Source organism: Astatotilapia calliptera, chromosome 6, assembly GCF_964374335.1.
Source record: "Astatotilapia calliptera chromosome 6, fAstCal68.1, whole genome shotgun sequence".
Lineage (NCBI taxonomy): Eukaryota > Metazoa > Chordata > Actinopteri > Cichliformes > Cichlidae > Astatotilapia > Astatotilapia calliptera.
This window is the reverse complement of record NC_137427.1, coordinates 8,428,473-8,449,445: the sequence shown is the minus strand read 5'-3', so window position 1 is coordinate 8,449,445 and position 20,973 is coordinate 8,428,473. Positions and strand designations below refer to the sequence as shown.

The 20,973-nt window shown below is 42.2% G+C and overlaps 2 protein-coding genes across 2 annotated transcripts; both read left to right on the top strand.

The window, feature by feature from the left end:
• The first annotated feature begins 3,913 nt into the window (after window positions 1-3,913).
• LOC113023213 (uncharacterized) lies at window positions 3,914-6,168 on the top strand. The gene is made up of 2 exons (XM_026169237.2): window positions 3,914-4,053; window positions 4,444-6,168. Exon 2 carries the CDS (start codon window positions 4,516-4,518, stop codon window positions 5,725-5,727), a length of 1,212 nt encoding a protein of 403 aa, XP_026025022.1. The 5' UTR covers window positions 3,914-4,053; window positions 4,444-4,515; the 3' UTR covers window positions 5,728-6,168.
• Window positions 6,169-10,493: 4,325 nt separating this feature from the next.
• On the top strand, window positions 10,494-19,743 carry nfil3-5 (nuclear factor, interleukin 3 regulated, member 5). Its single transcript, XM_026170010.2, has 2 exons — window positions 10,494-10,892; window positions 15,766-19,743. Exon 2 carries the CDS (start codon window positions 16,319-16,321, stop codon window positions 18,152-18,154), a length of 1,836 nt encoding a protein of 611 aa, XP_026025795.1. The 5' UTR covers window positions 10,494-10,892; window positions 15,766-16,318; the 3' UTR covers window positions 18,155-19,743.
• Window positions 19,744-20,973: the final 1,230 nt, after the last annotated feature.

Below are 20,973 nucleotides of genomic sequence, written 5' to 3'. Positions count from 1 at the left end.
GCCTGACTACCTTGCTTTGATGTGGTATAACAGGACATAGTTCATATTTATGTCTGTGAGAAAACGTCAAAACTAACAATAATTCAGGCCTCTGGCTTGGATGAAATGATGAAATTTGCACAACAGTTCCCATGACTTGATGAGATGTTGTAACATGATGCTTCTTTGTGCCAAATACAGTGAAAAATGATGCTCTCATGGACTGCTCTTTTCCCATTTTACATATCCAACTTTTGCCTTGATTGGACCCTTTGACCAGTCGTTTCTGGCTCTGGGCCGAGTCTTTGACACCCAGCGTAGATCTGCATAAATTAAATGAAAAGTATTGCCTTGTTTAATGGAAACTAAAGAGGCCAACACAGAAAAAGGAGAGGTTCAGTGTGAAGAAGTCCCATGTGCAAGGAGGAAGTATCACTGTGGCACAACGCTTATGGAACAGTGTTCCTTTTTTCTGCAAAAACTCACCCCAACTGAACTTTCAGCATGGCACAGTCCTCACATGCACTTTCTCTGAGTATTATGCAACAGCTTGCTTCCCCATTTACACTAGCTTTCAGGGCACAGTCTCCATAAAGATGTCTTTACATTTTTCATTAACAGGATTAAATAATTTACAGATTAGCTCATAGGTGTAGTATATCTGTGATTAGCTTCTCTTGTTTTTAACACAGCAAAGCTATAGTCCTGAAAGAGAGAAAACATACATGGTGAGCTACATTACACAACTATGCTGCCTAATAGCCTGATGTTGTAATGGAAAGAAAAACAGAATCATATTGTCTATGTGCTCATTTGAATGTAAGAGACACAAAAAAAGCATGTGCACAGTATTTTTTCCCCATGTTTCTGTGTACCTTGAACTGCCCGTTAGTGGTGCTTACTTGGAAAGAGCAAATGAGGACAACTTAAGCAACCACGAGCACTGCCCGCACAGGCTTTGGCAAACCTTATGACCTCATGTAAAAATATAATCAGACGAAACAAAGCAGTTAATGAAAATCTGCTTTTCTCCCTAAGCTTCCATAAAAAATATTTATCCTTAGTTATATCTTCTAGGTTACACAGCCATTCCAATTCTTATTTTTGAGAGGCCTTTATGGAAACCTAAACTATCAAGTTAAATTAAATATTTTGTTTACTTGATAAATGACATGCAGTTTCGGAGATTTCTAAAGCAGCACTTCCAGGCGCAGCTATAAGGGTAAAATTGATGTTGTTGTAGAACATACAGTATTCAACACTTAAAGCCCCTGAAAGGTAGAGTGAATAACATTATCTCAATATAATAGGACTTCGATACATCAGAGCACCTTTGATGAGGCCCAGACTGTGATAACTACAGAAATGGTTTCCAAAGTGGGGTCTGGGGACTCCTAGGAGTCTATGACTCATAGCCCAGGGATGCAAAGAATAAGGAGTAGTAAACTATACAAGTTTTTTGCCATATTAAAGAGTGTTTATCTACAGATGGGTACTAACTTTTTAGGACATTTTCTAATGTTATTGACCACCCAAAGCGCATAACCCAATCACACACATTCATACGGTGCTATTTTATGTGCACTTTAAGCATTGCACACACCCACCCACACCGATGGGAATCAGGGGTAGACTGGCGTTCAATATCTCAAACACTTTCAGACTTTCTCACTGACTTTATCCACAGCAGCACTTAGTTTTAACATCTGTGTATTTAGAGCAAGCGTTGCTCTTGAAACTTGGAGAGGCTTTTACATGATGTGGGTCACTGGGAACATAATTTACTTGGTGAAATAGTAGAAACAGGAAGTGTTATGTGACGAGAACAAGCTTATGGTAATATGATGACAAGGTCACTGGCCTCAGGTTTTTACTGTTTTATTTTTTTTTTAATTCTTGGTTAATATGTTTGAGTTGGGCTTCTGTGGTGTTTTGTCACTCCAAGTGTTTGAAATTTTCATTTTTTGTGGTTGCTGGATTTCTGGGTTTCTATTTTGATTTCTTTACTCTGAAAATGCAAGTTTTGTTTCTAGTGACATCTTTGAGTCTTTAATTCCTGTTTTAGTATGTGGTTGTTCCAGTAATGAGTTTCAGTTTTGTATCCCATGTTTTGGTTCATGTTTTGGTTTCTGTTGGTAGCAGTTAAAGTTCCCTCAGTGTTTCCCTATCTGCTCTTCTCTCTGTGCCGCTGTGTATCATCCAGTGTTCCTTAGTCTTTGTCGTAATGTTTACTGTAAGTCTTCTTCTCTACATGTTCAGTGTGTTTCCTTATCTTGTGCTTGTTCAGTCGCCTTTGGTTATCTCCTGATTTATTTTGAAGGTTTCTCTTTCTTTCTGTCCTGCGTTTGTTATGCTTCCTATTTGTCTGCTAATAATCCCCCCCCCCCCCCCCCCCCATGTTTACACATTTAAATTGGTCTTCAGCTTTTTGGTGCCCTCTCTAATTGGTGAAATTTCTTTAACATGGTTTTGTAAGACCTTCATAGTGACATTATTCCCAGTGGTCTCTTTCAGCAGGACAATGTGACATTGCAAAATTGATTACCGGTAAGCATGGTCTAAACATGCCAAAGAGAAACCACAGACCTCGATTCAATCAGATCAAACATCTATGTATAGTATGTCGGCCACTGGTTACAGGACTTAAAGGATCTGCTGCTTGAACAGGACACTTTTAGATGTTGTGTGCCTCCAAAGGTCAAAGCTGTTGGAGTGTATCATTTTAATCTGTTAGAAGAATCCTGCTGACTGTGATTGATTCATAAATTTATATAGTGCCAGTTCTTAACAACAGTTATCTAAATATTGCTTTAGTAGGTTAAAGACACTTTTAGAAAGAAAACATCAAAGTTCAGTCAGTCCCCTATGACAAAGCACCTGGCAAGAGTGGGAAAGGAGAACGCCTTTTAAACAGGAAGGAGTCTTCAGCAAAACCAGGGTCCCATAGGGGAAGCCATTTACCTTGTTTAGTTGGAGGTTTGAGGGGACCAAAAATATGAGGAAAAAAGAATGAAAAAGAATGGTGTGGGATTTACTGCTGTATCTGCTGAAGTTTAATAAAAAAATATGTCTGATAAATTCTGGTAAACTTCTGAACAACTGGACCCTCCTGGGAGGAGAAAAAAATTCTAATTTAAGGTATGTCTGCCACTTTTCAGGCCCGGAAACTACATCGATATTTTATATACAGTCTGTGAGTAAAAGGAAGGACATCATTACACATTATTAATCCAAGTGCATATTTCATGCCTAAAATCAAAATGTTCGACGATGTCAAGTGACCCATGGTGATCAACTTGATACTTACAGAAAGGTACTTTACAAAAATTAAGCCCATAAAAAGAAACTCCAAACTGTCTCAAACTCTTTTATCAATAATCATGATGAAACTTATCAGAACCAAACGTATTTTAATTGAATATGAGAAGTTTTACTTATACTTTAAAAACATTTCGACATTTCATCTTATTTCTGTTCAAACATAAAGCCAAAAATCTTATTCGCCCCCTGGTGGCTGGTTGCAGTACAAGCCATTAACCACGCCCCCTCAATGTTACTCGGTGAGATAAATTAAACTATAATTGAAGTACTTAAAGCTTAAACGTAGAGCTTCTGTCTTATTAAGGCCGTACATCATCGTAAATGTGTTTCTGATGATGACGCTAATTTGTCCTCCTTTTTTGTCCTCTAGTAACCTCAGATATGTCAGTTATGATCGGAGTCCCATCTCTGCGTGTCAGGCAGACACGTCACACGAGAGTTAAAAGCACCGCAGATCACAGCTGCCGTGGAAGTATAAATTTAACAAGCCCATCAGACTTATTTTCCCCCCTGCCTGTCTGTTTTGACTCGGCTGGCTTCCCGTTAGGAGGAGGAGGAGGGTGAAGAGAACAAGGAGGAGGAGGAGTGTGTTACCCGGGGTGAGGTTCCGACCCCGGCTGAACCAGTGAGCGGGGGAAGGAACGGCAGGGAGATGCGGTGTGTTGAGGAGCGGAAACGTCTGAATGACCGGCAGAGATTTGCAGTCTCCTCTCCGAGCCAGAAGGTTTTTATCAGTTTGCAGCTGCTTGATTTGTAAGTAATATACATTTGCGGCTTTTAAAGTAACCTTTACAGTCATTATTTTATCCTGTTAAGATACGTGTGCTATATTTTATTATTCTGTGTGGGGTAAACATGAAGAACTAAATGACCCATTACACATTTATGGCCATTTGATGCCAGTAAATCAAAGTTTTCATGTATAATTTTGGACAGAATCAAATAAGACATCTGGTATTTCTAAGTTTAAGTGAAGGAAGATTCATCCAGCTTTTATGTTTGTAATTATTCATTTTGAAAGCTTTTCCCTTTAAATCTTGTATTTAAAAATATTTTCCTGCTAACATTAATTTGACAATCGGTTTAAATTTTACAACATTACAAATTTTCATCTCACCACGTGGATTTTTTTTTCTCCTCTAGGTGGAGCCATTACAGCATATTTCACCGGGAGCTGCCAGCCCTACAGCTCCTTGCAGTCAGGAGTGAGTGAACATGACGGGTCAGACTGTGGGAGGCGTCATCCAGGATCTGTCGGTGCCCTCTCTGCTGGGTGTGGGGTCCAGGCCTCAGGGGGAAACCGGCTCCTTCACCGAGGAGGCTGTTTCCATCCTGACCTCCACGAGTCAGCTGGCCCGAAGCCTCCTGGGTCACACGTTTGCCTTCAAACGCAAAGACAGCTTTAACAACGCTGAAGCCATGGCTGGCAACAGCTGTGACGAAGACAGCGGTAATAATGCACGTCGCAAACGGGAGTTCATCCCTAATGAGAAAAAAGATGATGGCTACTGGGACAAGAGGAAAAAAAACAACGAGGCAGCTAGACGCTCCAGAGAAAAGCGGAGAGTCAATGACATGGTGCTGGAGAGGCGGGTGATGGGTCTGCTGGAGGAGAACGCCCGCCTCAGGGCCGAGCTGTTGGCCCTCAAGTTTCGCTTTGGGCTTGTTAAGGACCCCTCTAATGTGTCCATCCTACCGTTGACTGCGCCCTTCTGTCCTCATCCCACCCCCAGATCAACAAATCACTACCAGGCTCACACTGATGGCTCCCCATATGTCGGCACACAGGCCAGTGCCAACACTCACCAGATCCTCTCTCAGGCTCCGCAGCAGGGCGCCATCTATGGTGCAAGAACAGCTGAGTTGAGTCATAGTGGATCGCAGGAGACTGGGGTTGTGACCTCATGTGGCTCAAACGTGGGTAGCCCTGTGTTTTTTGATGACACACTGGGTGAGAGTGGCAGGCCTTCTCCGAGGGATGTGACGGAGGAGCAGCAGTGCTGTGAGAGTCAGTATTTAAGCAGGCGAGACTCATCGGAGGGTTTGAGGAGTCTTCCACACAAGCTTCGTTTTAAAAGCCCTGGGGGAGGCAGCAACGGAGGGGAAATTTCTGCATCACCTGACAGCAGGAATAGTGGCCTGCCTATAGCCATGGTGGGACCAAACATCCAAATGAGAAACCACCAGCAAGTGGGGTGGGACGGCCAGGTGGAGAGCCAGGCTTCTTGGTCTAGAGAGGATGCCTGGGGTGTGCAGTATCAGGGTTCACCTTCAGGATATAATAACTCATCTTTTCCGCAGAATTCAAGCGACCACAGATATCCAGCAGAGGACAACAGCCTCAGGTCGCAGATCAGCAGTTTGTCCCAGGAAGTGGCTCAGCTCAAGAAGCTCCTGTCTCAACAGCTGCTTCCTAAGATGGCCTAAAACCAGATGAGGGGACGGTCAGATCCACACCATATTTCCCCAAATAATCAAACTCATTTTCCCAGAGTGGGATGAGCATAAGCAGCTACCTCTGAAATGGCATGACATTTTTTAGTGGCCTGTTTGCTCCAGTGATGAACAATACAGCAGGAGCAGAATTAAGGAAAGTCATCACGTATACGCAACACTGTATGTACTGGACTGAAACACAAGAATGTGTCCATCATCTGCAAAAACCTCTTTCTCATCAGATTCAACCTCATCTTCAATCTTGTCATATTTCGAGACACCTGGCACTTATTTTGTGTGTAAAATTGAGCTGTTATGACGTTTTGGAGTGTACTGTGGTTTTTGTGCCATTCACTATCGTAACCTCGATGTTACTTTTCAAAACTGTGAGTGCACTCAACTGTGTGGAAATAAAATCCTGCTTTATGTAAACCACTGTGAGCATTTTTCATGATAAGAAATTGCAATTTTTTTTACTACAATTTTAAAATCACAAACAATCTGCATTTGGTTTTGCACTCACACACATCCCCATCTGTTTAATAATCATCACAAATAAGTGTCAAATTCTTACATTAATCCTAACCTAAAAGTTGGCTTTTAATACTAAAACCAAGGCTTAACCCTCAACACACCTTAAAGGGGTTTTTAAGGGTTTATTTGAAGGTATTTAATAGTTTAATTGTCTTTAATTGATATTTAATCATCTTTATCTTTGGCTACCTTAGACAGTCAACTTAAATGTTGTTTGGACAACCTATCGGCCTGCATATGCACAATCACAAACACTGAAAACTCCAAATAAATTTAGACTGATCATAGTTTAACAGTGAATGACTGTGTTGCATTTTTCTGAATGACAGATATTTTTAAGAAAATGATTTTTAAGCCACATCTGGCACTAATGCTGGGCACAACAGGAGCAATGGTGTGGCACTGGACCTGTGTAGGGTCCACTGTGCCAGACTTTGAATGTTGCAATCCGGCTCAAAAGCTGCAACATAAATATGGAGACTAACACCAGAATTTCACAGAGACAAGGTTTTATTTTAAATAACATAACAAGTTAGCTAAAAAGCTAGTACCACTAAGACAAAGACTAGTGAGGCTCCATGAAAGCCTGCCTCAGGTATACCTTTATCCACACCTGACTAGGTGTAGTCAATTAGCTGCAGCTGAAGACGCTTGCATTGCCAATGCAAAGAGATTAGGGGCTGCAGAGGGGTGTAACAACCAAAGTTTTCTTCTTTCCATAAACTAATATCATTTCAGTTTTGTTTATGGCCTTTCCTCCTTCAACAAATACTTTAAAACTGTAAACACCACCTCACTGTTGATCCATTTGCACTGAGTTAAGGATACTGAAAAAAATGGACAGTGGAGTGTGTGGGACAGAGCTGGGGAGAGAGGGGTGAATGCAGGGAGAGCGGTGTGACACTGCATGAGTCATCTATCACGTCAGCAGCAGAAAAGCTATTTTTAGCCTCGAAGCAGCTGCGGTGGAGACTGAACGACCCACATGGAAGTGAAGGATATAGGTTCAGAATACATTAGTAACACAAGAAAACAATAGAAATGAGCTCGCAGACATATGAAATGTAATAGTAAAACACACTCTGAGAACAGCACAGAGCCAGAAAGCAGTTGTAGATAAAATGAATGATTGCATTTTGTCTCAGAAGATGACTGAATGGCATAATTCTGTATTCTTGGAAAAATCCATTTTCACTTTTAGTTTGTTTTTTACCAGCACCAGGTGGCGCCAAGTGTCTTTAGCAGCATGCTGTATGACTTTCATTCAGTCATTCCATTCATTCACAGCAGTGTTACTCCTTTGTGCTTACTACAGTAACACATGCTGCACACGCACAACAACAAGATTTGCAAAGCATTGTTTACTGACTTCTTTCACCCCACAAAGCACAGTGCGAGTATGAGGCAAGAAAACAAAATGAAAACAAACTGAACAAAACAAATTTGCTTGCTCATTTTTTAAAAGCACATTTCATTTCAGATGGAAACACAATGAGCTGCACAAAGCATGAGCTATAATCGGGTTTACAGTCACAAAATCATTTAGAAAACAGACATAAGTGAATAAATACATAGAAATGATTAAGGTGAGGGAAGGGAGGTGTGGCATATGACTTGTCTCCCCCAAAACAACCAAAAAACAAAAATAGTAAATTGGATTCAAGAGATAAATCAATTTAAGAAATATGATTTTAAAGAGATCATAATTAAGACAACAATAGACCAGCAAAAATTGGTAAGTGGTGTGTAGTTGTGATTGAGTAAGGACCAAACCAAACAGTAACAGCACTAATAACAGTCATATTGACCTCAAAAACTGTGGCTTAAAGCTGAAATATGAGGTTATCTCTCTGCAGACCTGTGCAGCTGCAGAGACCCATCCTTTAGGTCCCGCTTCTCTCGCTTTCTCCCCAACAAAACCGCAACATACTTATGAGATCTTTTGTCTGTGATTAGACTGCTACCGCCCCCCCACCACCACCACTCCACCCATACCATAAGCCATATAAGATGGAGTAGAAGGGTTGCTAGGCAGACACCACCACACCACAGTTGCCAGGGGAATGCCTGCATGCAGAGGCAGCTAGAGAAATGGAGGAGTGTGTTGGGGGTTGGTGGTTCTAAATGAGGACTGGTGGTGGGAGGGGGAGGAGCCAGACAAGTTCAAGGCCGCTGTTTCCCCTGCATGGTAATGGTGGTGGTGGTGATGATGTGTGTGCGTGTGTGTGTAACTGGTGTACATGTGTGGATTCAGATAAAGCAGGGGGAAGGGACACGAGTGTGAAAGTGGCTTGGAAGTGGCTGTGTGTCTGATACAAAGCAGGGCTGACGTAACGGTAGATGAAAAATGGTGAGGATGAGAACAACGGGTTTTGTGGGATAATAGAAAAAGCTCCTATGCAGATTCCACTTCCTGTATAGAGAAATAAAAATGCAGACAAAACAAATTTATGATCATTTTTAGTCTGTGAGAATAAAATTCTGCCTTACTGCCATGAGTAGTGAGATTATTTCACTTTAGGGTTTTGCAATAACAGTAATTATTCCAAAAATCTTAGTGCAATGATCAAATATAATGCAATCAAAAGCTTAATGAATATAGAATTTATGTAAAGCTTTAAAAAAGTAAAAATCAATTACTACTACATCCAGGAGAAATGTATATTAATGCTAAAGTCAGTGCTTCCAGTTAGAAACAAAGCAGATTCTACATTAAACTCAGTGTCTTTTCAGGACAAACTGATGTTACATTTTTCCAAATTTCTCATTTTTATGTTTGTCACATCCATTTGTGCAGCATAAGCCATCCAGGTATATTGTATCATAAAAATGCTTACATCAAAGAAAAAAGCAGCATGAATAACAATGCTGCAGGCCATTTGGGGTTGAATGGTCCCTTTAAAATAATAATAATTTGAAAAATTACCGCAGGTTTTATCACAATAAAACTAACACCTCAATGTGTAAAACAGTATAAAATATGGTTGGATTGAAGGGTTAAGATTAGGGTTAACAAACTGCCCCTCCATGCATACCCAGATACAAATGACCCCTAATATCTAACACATACACACAGACTCATTCGCCCTGGTATTGTAACTGCTATCTAAGCATTGAATTTTCATATTAATAGCCTTTATGCAAAAATCTGTTGCATATATGCTTCAAAACGGAACATGCATTTATGTGGGTTTAAATTATAGGGAGAATGTGCAGGTAGAAGAGGGAAATAATTACAGGCCTGGATTTAAACTCACCGGCCTATGGTTCCACAGTGAAGGAAGGAAGGAAGGAAGGAAGGAAGGAAGGAAGGAAGGAAGGAAGGAAGGAAGGAAGGAAGGAAGGAAGGAAGGAAGGAAGGAATCAGAATCAGAATCAGAATCTTATCTGTCATTGTAGAGGTGGAGCTCTCTCAGTGAACAAGAAGACACAGTCACTCAATAAAATTAAAATTAAATTAGAACATATATAAAAATTTGGGAGGATAGATAAAGAAAGATGAATAAAAAAGAAAATAGTAAAGTTGTTACTTTCACTCATATTTCATACTCCACAAAGAATATTAGTATATACCTAAATGTAATAGTGTAGTAGTAATAGGACAACGTGTTGGAATTGAGTTCAAACTCCCATATTTGCAGGCAATCAGTGACAAAATCCAAAGTCTTCCTCTGTAAATAATTGAAAAAACACCAAGAAAAAAACACTAGTGTACAGTATTTCCTTTGCCATACCATGAAGTCCAGGTTAGCCCTAAAATTTAATTTTGTATCACAAGAAAAGCACGTGAAAACTGATTTTTACTTCTTTAAGTGAACGTACTTACTAAAGCACCCAATGTGCTCTTATTTTGTGAGAAATAGTTTTGGATCAAATTAATATTAATAATAAACAAATAAATAAACAAGCCAGAGTGGTAAACAAACATCAGTTATTATTATGATTTTTATGAAACTTTTGTTTCCCAGTATGTGTAATACGCTTCATCCTATATATTGTCAGTTAACAATGAATGTGTTTTCCTCCCTCTTCTTTCGTTTCCTTGGTGTCATTCGTTTATTTATACGGGTGTTTCTGATGATTAACAGGTCGTGCTGTTGTTGGGCCATGGCGTCTGTTTAAAGGCATTCGTGGCCTCGTTAGAAAATCTTGTAAATGAGATGACATTACAACGTGGAGTAAGGAAGAACCCGGAGATTAAGGGGCGGGCAGGAGAACAAAAAGAGAGGGGCTAATAACACACACAGAGAGGGGGGTGAGAGAGAGAGAGAGTCTCGCGCGGAGAGACAGTGGACAGAAACGTGACTAGGCAGCCTAAGAGCTGTTATGCAACTGCTGACCTACTAACACATATTTCTAGAAAGGGAACCGGAGAAACTGGAGCAAAGTGTCCTGCAGCGCACAACACACGGGCAGTCCGAGCCAAAAGACAGAAAGGACATCCAGCCGACCCACTGACTCAACGACAGCTGACCCGAGCAGCGACAGGAAAAGGAGAAGAAAGTTTTTTTTTCTCAGTCGGGAGGTTTCTTCTAAAGGGACACGGGAAGGAGGAAACGGGAGCGAGACAGCTTTTGTGTCGGGGAAGCCTGAATGTTTTCGTCCCTCTCCTGCGTGGAAAGGTAGGTTATAACTGAGCGGCTGGCTGCCGTGTGCTGTTTCTATCTGCCTATTTGCATGTTTTTTTAAATCATTCTGTGCGGGTAGATACGTCTCTGGGTGTGTGTGAGTGTGTTTTGAGGCGAGGACGTGATGCTCATGGCCGGTTATTGTTCACATGGCGACTCTCGGCTGCGCCGGCAGATCCCGCGTCCCTCCGTGACTTTCAGCCGTATGCGGCTCTTTTTGTGTCACGTAAAACACGCAGCTCACCGGGCAAGTGTGATACTTCAGTTGGCGTTTTGTTGCCTTTTTTGTTTCTTTGATGCTTTTACGAAACACCGAGTCCGCTTGGTAAAAACGTGGTTGGCCGTATCGCCGCACACTATGAGGTCAATGTCAAAGCGATGTAATTTCCTCTCATGGTGGTGTTTTCCAGGGAGCACGGGGCTGCTGCTGCTCGGCTCGGACTGTGCTGTGCGGTCAATACACCGTATTAGCTCCTGCACGTGGCATATTGGCATGATATTTTTATGTAGGTCATTGGATCAGTTCAGTTACCCAGATATTGGCAGCCCAGCTAATGCAAAGGCTGGGATTAACGCATGGCTGTTTTGAGGTTATGAATTAATTTGAAGGTCTATCACAGACATCTGTGGGAATCTCATGTCAGAGTAAATGATAAAAGGAAAAAAAATCATATTTTTTAAACGAGTTTTGGACAAATGATTTGCAGATAGGGTGTGTGTAAACATATGTTAGGGCTTTTTCTCCGTTGAGAAAGATTACTTGGTTGGGTTTTGGGGATTTATTAAATAAATGGTCACATGCAAAGGGGGAAATGTCTGATTTCTATTCAAAGTGGGCCACTGGGCGATTTTTTTTTTTTTTTTTTACTCATAAGGTGCGTTAAGTAAAGCACAGAGCTTTGCTTTGAGGGAGTTGGAGGCTATGACATAACCAGCACACAGCAGGGAAAAGCAATAAATAGCAGCTCCCTCCTGGGACAGAGACGCTTTGTAATTGATTCTCGTTCCCACCCTGCACTTTTCCCCTGTCATTTATATCTACATTAACAACAAAATTCTTGTATCTAAAGAAGGCATTTAGCCAGAAAAGCTGCTATCAGTGATGTAACCCAGCTACTCAGTGTCTGCGAGCTATTTTTAACTTGCTTAGTCTTTTTTCTTTTTTCTCCACCACAAAGGAAGCACCGAGCAGAAAAAGCAGAAGGCTGAACCAGATATAACACTGTTTTCTTTTATTTTTGTGTCTCAAACAAGATTCCAGTGAGGGCTTAGGGAGACCGTTTGTAAAGTTAGAATAACAAGTGAGCATTCAGGATGTGATGCAATGTGTGGAAACCCCTGTCTGGCAAAAGCAGGCACAGTTTTGGTTAGTCCACCTACTGCCAGCTGGTCTGGTTTCAGAGCCACTGCTCTCTGTCCCGACCAGCTTTCTGAATATAGGTCAGACTTGTATCTGGGTGAGGAGACATGAGGTTTAACAGGGCAAGCGGTGGACTACTTTGGCTGCTCTGTCTGTTGCTCTGAGGAATACAGGAACACAGATGGCAGAAGACTTATCTAAGTTCAGCTATTTCCATGGTTTTGGCAACTTTTATTTTTTTACTTTGCAAATCTGCACCACACTTATCTGGTGAATGTAAGTAACAAAAACTTTTGACACATACTTTAATGCAAATCAGATTTGACTAAAAAGAAAAAAGGCTCTTGAAAGGCTATTAAAATGCATATGAATAAAGAATTTTCACAGATAAGTGAATCGAGAATAATTTGTTGTCTTTAGCCCACAGTTCAAAGTGTCATTTAGTCACTTGTTACTTTGGGTACTTGCTAAATGACACGTAGTCGTATATATGTCCCCGTAGCTGACCTGGAATGTCTGGATTCCCGTCTCTTAGTTTTGTTTAACACAAAGCCGCAGGGCAAAATGGTTCCTAGCTGGGGCCCCTCCACGTGTGTGGTGTTGGATCATTTAAAAGATGGGGGAGAGGAAGAGGACGGCATGTGTTTTACTCACGCTTGCCTCAGAGGGGTCAGAGGTGAAGCATTCTTCCTGGAGCGGCAAGTGTCTGGGAACTACTTCAAAGTTGTGTCTCAGTGAAAAACACGGAAACAATCCGTACAGTAGCTGGAGTGAATAATTCTTCTTAATGGGGAAATTAGCTTCTGCAGAAAAAGCCAGTTAGATTATACCGCGCTGAGTATCCCTTTATTTTCTAGCATTAGTCTTGGGTAAGAGAGATTGGAAGACATTCAGAGACTTTAACCTGTAGCTCCTGCTTCTGTGTATTACGCATGTATTACACAAGCTTTTCTCTGTAGCAAGAGAAATTCAGAGCACGTACACTACGAGCAACAACAGCAGCCCCTCCCCTTGCAGTCCTAAGAGAGAACCTGTTATATGTGAATTTGGCTGCAGAGATGGGTGTGTGCTCTGACGTCAGTGCTGTATCGCTCACTATCAATTTTGCTGCCGATTCTTATTGTTGTGTGCAGCAAAAGGCGTAGCAACGTTTCTGGAGCGGACAGGAATTAATGTTGCGTGAAAATCACCGAGGCTTTCGTAATATGATTTTTAGGCACATGACGTATTCAAGTGGGTCTCTTTTTTTTTTGCTCCCGCTGCAGATTCTGTAAAATTCCTCTCATGTCCCCCCCCCCCCCCCCCCCCCTTTAGAAAAAAAAAAAGAAATCTCTCTGCTTCTGCGTCTCACTCCCTCACCTTTCTGTTGCTCTATTTTTAGAGTGCACTCTAATACTCTCTTTCCCTCTCCTGCCCTCCCTTCGTTGCAGTCCCACTGACCTATTTTATGGCGCACCGTCAAAGACAGGAGGAGTGTTTACCGCTTAGCGTCGTTTCTAGGTCACTGGGACAACATAGACGTATGTGAGCTTCCTTCCCACCCTCCTTTGTCTCGCACCACCCTCGCACCACCACCTCACACACACACACACACACTCTTCCTGCATGTCTTTACAAAGATTTTTCAGGATTGGAAAGGGGTGGGTGGGGAGGGGTCATCCTACGTGTTTCCACATCTGTTGCTATTCGTATTCAAAGCGCTTATGGTCCAGTGGGGCTTTACACAAGTTTTTTGAGAAGAAGCAGCCAACAAGACAAAGCCAACTCAATTATAAGACCAGCCTGCAGCATATCTACAATAGACCTTGCCCCTGAGTTACAACATAACACATGATTAAATAAATGGTTAGTTATTCAGGGCAGCTTTCAAGCTGTTCCAAGGTCACAATGTGGGTTTTTTTTTTTTTTTTAAAGTGAGATTATGTAACAGGGTGACTGACTCGCAGTGAAGAAGAAGAAATGCAGTCACCGGTCGGGAGAAGAGATCACTAGATTAGATAGTTATGCAGCACTGTCTTGTCTTGTTTGTTATAGGAAAACAAAAAAACACAATAGCAGAGGTAGATATGAACTTGTCTTGTTAGTGAGAGCTTTTGTTCTCCTCTCATTGACTTCGGTCCATCGTTTACATAACAGGAACAGTCTGTTTCTTTTGGTTTTTGTCTCATTTAAGGCTTCACTGCACTGAAAGAGCACAAGGCGAATATCGAAGCAAAACCGGATCTGCTTTCTGTTTTGTTTTTTAAATTCTGTGCTACGTCTTATTTTTACTAACAGAAGGACTCAAATAGGACGGGCAGCGATAATAAATCTGTAAATCTACATAATAAAAACGTAATCAGTAGAATTGCAGTAATCAAGTCACAAAGCAGAGAATATTCAGCGGGGATTCCTGCGCTCCTAATGATAGAAGAAGGTCATGTTTGTGCGCTGTTTAATTCCGTTATTGCAAATGAAAAGCGACACCAGAGCCATTGTTGCCCACAGGCACAGTGACCTAGATTATTGCATTTGCTCAGTGTGTGTGCGTGTGTGTCGTAAAAAGGATGTTTTTATGTTTGTAAAGGACTTCAGGGCCCTGTGTAATGACGTGTTCTTAATTAATGCATATCATCTGTGTAATCCAATGGAGTGAGTGAGGCAAAGAAAAATAAGGGCAGATCTAGTTATTACATAACACACCACGACTGTCAACATCCGCCTGCGCTGCGTTTGCCATTGTTTTTAACTTTGCAAGACAGGTCGGGTGGGCAAGGCTTCCTGTTGATAAGATGTTGACACCGCACAAGGAAGTTCAGCGGCTTGTGGTGTTGAGTAAATTCAGTCAGTGAGATGAACTACCAGAGAAGCTGTGGCAAAAGACAAACCCCTTTTTGCCCTCTTCCCCATATTTTAGAAAATGAAATCTATAAGTAGAAACCATAAATGCACAGTTTGTGTTGTCATTTTACAACTACGGTAAAGCCGAATCAGTGTGCAGATCACATTTGTATCATTCCCCCTCTAGCTTTTTATCTGTCAGTCTCTGCAGAGCTGGCAGCAGGTCAGCCTGCCTCGGCTCTAGTTATGTGATGGAGCTCCGTCTTACACAAGAGCTCTGCAGCAAGAGCACATACACATGTTTATTCCCAGACTCAGCCCTGAGTGTGTGTGTGTGTGTGTGTGTGTGTGTGTGTGTGTGTGTGTGTGGCTACCCAGACTCTGCAACCAGCTTCATTTTCTTTCTGAAGTCAGTCAAACACAGACAAGAAAGAAAAACACTGTCTAAACCCTCGGGGGTTATGTCATAGTTTTTTCTGTGCTGGCTGAATTGAACTGAATAGACGGTGTATTGATCTCAACCCTTAGACCAAAAGCACCCAGAGTAAAGCTTTGTACTACAGTTAATACATATAACCTGAACTGACTTGCATGTAAATACATGTCACAATGAACTGGAGTAATTTTACAGCTAATCTAACTCCCTCTCTGCTTCTGTTCCCCTCCCTTCCTCTGTCACTGTTTCAGTAACCCATTTAGTGGTCGACTAACGGCGGCGTTGAAGCTGGATCCTTAAAGAACCCAAAAGTAGACAGACCGACCTACATCCCATGTAAGACACCGAAAGAAGCGGGTCTGACAGACATCACAGCTCTGCTGAAGATCGAGGAAGACACTGATAAACTCAAAGTCACCCCAAACGAACCTCCAGAGACTACTTTGAACTACTTGCCAAGACAGCTGGAAAACCGTTTGCACAAAATACAGTTTCTTGTTTTAGTTTTCTTGCTCAGAACACTACTTCAATGTCTGAGGTTTTTGTGGAGTTCCACCTCTTTTTAATCTTCCTGGCTAATTTAGACACTTGAACATTTTGATATTATAATTTAAGTAACAGAAATCAATGAGGCTTTCGTTTCGAGGAGCACAAATACCTCATCCAGAAGTTTTCGCTGAACCTGCGACATAGGTCAGACGTCTTAGTAACAAAGCAGAAGGCTCATATAGTTTTACATTTTTTCCCTACTCCCCCTTTGCCCTTTGCTAGAGTGATACTCTAGCACCCTGCGGGGAAGAAAACATGGAAAGTCTCAGTATACACCTCCCATCCACCAGCAATAACAATGACGAGGAGGGTGACAGTTTTTCCCCGTACAATGGGAGCCTGCCATCCCCTTCTCCCGAAGGATCGGCACGCATTAGCCGCCAGTCTAAAGGTAGCAAGCCTACCGTCACCTCCCGTCGCAAGAGAGAGTTCATTTCTGATGAGAAGAAAGATGCTTGCTATTGGGAAAAACGGAGAAAGAACAACGAAGCAGCCAAGCGCTCAAGAGAAAAGCGTCGCCTCAATGACATGGTGTTGGAAAACCGAGTGATGGCACTGAATGAGGAGAATGTTCGTCTCAAGACGGAGCTCCTTCAGCTCAAGTTGCGCTTTGGCCTCATCAGCACAGCCTCCTACATGGAGAAAAGTCAGCAAATCTCCAACAGCGCCGCTGATGGAAACACTGGCGGCAATGGGAGCAGCACCAACGGCACCCCGAATGGTAACGCATACCTTTCGAGCAGCGGCTACTCCAGCGCATCCCAGGTGATGCTGAATTCAGACTCGTCAGAAGCTGAACAGTCGAGTCTCGGCGAGCGCCACTCCACGCTCCCCAAATATTCCCCCCGTGGCTCCGTGTCTGACATGTCTGACAGCTCTTCCAGCCCTGAACCCATGAGCTACAACATAAAGAAGGAGCCCACAAGCATGGAGATGGCTGGTCTGGAAAACAACATGATTCCCAGTGGGATCACTAATGGGATCCCCAATGGAATGCAGAATGGGGCTTACCATGGCAGCCACAGTGCTCTGGTTTCTCCTCACCAGCAAAGCCCCCCATTGGCTGAAAATGTCATGGACTTCCAGCATCATCATCAACAGCAACAGCAGCAGTGCCACATGGAGATCTCCAACCCCGCTCCTCAGGCCACCTCAGCTCAAAGGAGCGTCATTTTGTATCGCTCCAGCAGTGGCTGTTATCCCATGGAGAGCCAGAGGTCTGAGGAGCAGCAGTCCCAGCAGAGCAGAGCTCCTCAACATTGTCAGGACATGCTGACTTCCAAGTTCTCCGACTGCTCGATGACCATCACAGAGGTCGCTGAGAAGCTGGAGAGAACGAAGACCTTGGACTCTCCACAGTATGAGTACACCAACGGTCACTCTGAGTCAATAGAGGAACTGCAGCAAAGGTATAATCAGCAGCATGACAACCACAGTCTTCAGCACACTAAAAACCACCAGAACCCCTTCGCCCCTGATCTGATCCACAACAACGAGGAGCGGAGGTCCTCCTTCATACAGCACAATGGTTACCTCAACACACTGGACGAAGAGCCCCCGGTGCTCACCTATGAGGGAGGTCCCCAAGCTGATGGTTTCTATCAGGAGAACTCCTCTGCTAAAGACACTTGTTCAAGTGACGGAGACCCTCGTAGCTCTGATAAGGAGGGCTCCACAGATGATGAATCCCCCTCCTCATCCTCCTCAGATATCAGCAGCTACCACCAGAAGATTGAGGGAATTGGTGGTTTGTACGGTGAGTGCCAAGCCGAGGTCAAAGGCACTGCCCTTCCCCACAAGCTCCGCCTCAAGTACAGAGCTCTGTCCAATGGGGCATCGAGAGCACAGGTGGAGGGACTGGTCAGGACCTCGATGTCCCCTTCTCCCACTTTGCCTCAGCATCCTTACCTAGCTCTGTCCAGCAACCCTCACAGTGGCAATGGCAACGGGGAGAGCAAAGATGCTGAGAATGAGCCAGAGTATGTGGAAGACATCAAGTGTCAGGTGAATGAGAGGCCAGAGGCTAAAAATGAGGGAGGTAAAAGGGGATCCAGCGGTGGGAGCGGTGGGCGCAATAAGAGGCGAGATTAAGGACAAATAGGAGCAGCTGTCGTCTGCGGTGGACAGACAAAAAAGAACTGTCACTCACATTGGCACCTTGCGAGGTATAAAAGAAGCCAGTGATCAGTGTGAGATGTAGTTAGGATGTGATTTCACCACCAAGTTTCACTGTGTCACCTGTACCCCTTCCTGTACTCTCTCCTACCTCCCGCCTATCCCTCCAGGTAGATTAACGAGGGATGTGACAGAATGAAACTCTTCAGAGCTGGAGTTTGGGATATTTCCCTCATGGAAAATTCAAACATTATTCAATTATTCATTATTGTAAACTGCCTTAGTGGCTGGCCAGTGTTTATTGTGGCATTATGGGAACATTCCTTTAACCAAAGACACACATCCTTCCTTTAACATCTCCCCTTTTGGCAAAGAGTTACATTCTTCCTCCCTCTCGTCCCTCTTCTTCCTCTCCATTCTCTGAACGATCTGCACACAAGTCCTCTTCACTATTGAAGCACTTAGATTGTATATTACTGTGACATATAAATTTGCATATATGGAATATATATTTTAAGAAGAAAACTGTGGCAAAAACAATAAAAATTAAAGCATTGGGATGTGGAAGTCGTAGACTTTAAAGCGATCAGCTTGTTTGTTGTTTCGAGACACCTTGTACAGTCCTTTTTTGTTTAAAAAAAAAAACAAAACGCCTCAAAGTTTCTCTTTTACTAAAAGTATGAGCCACAACTTGTAAAAAAAAATAAAAAAAATCAAATAAGTGAGGTACCCTTCTTTTTTTAAAAGTTTGAGTTCAGATCGGGGTCCTTATTTAGAGGATCTGACCTCTTTGACACTCAAAGTTGTCAAAACAAGCGAAGGCCAGTTACTCGCATATCAGTCCAGGCTATGCAGTCACACTTTCCTGTTGGCAAGCACAAGGTGAACCTTGTTTGCCGGCCATCCAACAGAAATCAATACGTCTTCATTTCAAGACAAAAATCGTCTGTCCAGTAAATGAAATGGCTCTCCAGTCACAACCAGCAAAGCTGCTCTCTCTCTTCATAAGGTGCCTCTTTATTGTGTTGTTCCTTGTCCCCACGTTGGCAGCGTCTTAACGATCCCGCTCACCTCCGCACTGAGTTTTAGCAACTGTAGCTGCAGTAGATCATAAAGTATGTACAAGTTTAACTGTTTCACTTCCTGGTGCCTGCCTCTGGCCACTATGTATAAATGTAAAGTTGTCTATCTCTTGTATACTGCTGTCATTATTTTATTATTGTTTTATTAATATTATTTTCTGTTGTATTCGGTTATTCTTTTCGCTGTTATGTGTATTTTTCTGTCATTCACTTGTGTCATTTTTGCTCTAAACTCTTTCTGGTTGTGCTGTGTATTTATTCATGCTACCCTTTGCCCCAGTTACCGTTTGTACTCTGTGTTATTGTATAACCTTTGCTGAAAAGCTTTTTCAGAAGAGAAAAAAAAATGAATAAAGCTTGGCCAGAAGTGATTATGTAATGCTATACTTCACGTGGATATGCAAATGGTTAGAAAAAAACACTCATTTTCGATTGTGAAAGATTCAAAATGGGGGGAAAAAAAATAAAATGTTGTTGAATTTATATACGTCTCTTTTGGATTTTTTTGGAGTTCTTATGAAATTTGACAGGAAATTATCCAGACAAGGAGAAATCCAACTAGCTGATTCACAGCACTCAGATGGTCACTTCCCAGTCTGCCAGCTCGGTGTGGAACCACTTCAACACGTCATCACTTCATACTGTCGACTGGCAAACATTTACTGACTGTGGCACATCAGTACAGCAGGGCATCTGTTGGCTAACCCAGATCTCTGTCTGAATATTCATGTGATATATTTATACTGACAGGTACAAACTAAACATGACTGCGATGGAAACCAAAAATATCACCTTTCAAAGTCACACCTGCTCCCAGAGAGTATTTTATTCAGCAGATCAAATATAACAATATAACAATAAAATCAAACTTATTGCTTTAATTAATTTCATTTAAAGACCTGTTAGGAAATAAAGCTGACAAGGAATACAGTGTCAGTGCAATTACAGTTTGTATGCAACAACTAATAGGAGGTAACATTTAACCAAAACTAGGCAATAGTCTTGAAGAGATTTAGTAAAGCTATACCTAGAAATATCTTATGTTCTGCAACCTCAGTTCATTTTAAGCTTTTTAGCTCAGTGGTTTTGGTTTTAGGGACTAAATGTTTGAGGTTTTTGCCCATTTATTGGTCCCATTTACATGGAGGTTGCTGTTTTTACGTCATGTGTGCCACAGGAAAGACGAAACTTGCAAGTAGCTTTTGAGCACTATGGAGCATTTAGCGGCACTTTTGCCAAGAATTTACCACAAAAACAATCCTAAAAAGAGAATTGCAGGTAATATTGCAAAGAACACAGGTCAAATTGATGATGCTATTGTATATGTAAATAGGTACTGGTTAGCAAGTATGTGTCACCAGCACAGCCTTGCCTCACTTGATGGATTGAACCAAAAGTCAGACTTTTTACAGATACTCAGCTGAAATTAATTTTCATACTGCACATTAAGTTGTGTTTCATCAGAAAATCAAAGTTGAGGTTGTGATAAATTCTGTTTCTGGTGTTGTCCAGAATTGCTCAATTCTTGTTTTAGTTGCAGAAATAAAGGGAGGAAAAAAAGTGTTTTAACGTGCAACAAGCCAAAACAAGTTACACAAGTCTCTTGGGAGAAAACTGCATCAAACTAAATGCTGACATCTCCGAGCAATCCTGCCGTTAATGAAACACAAGCTAATGGGAACAGCAGGCTGGCATGCTGAGTGCATGCCACTG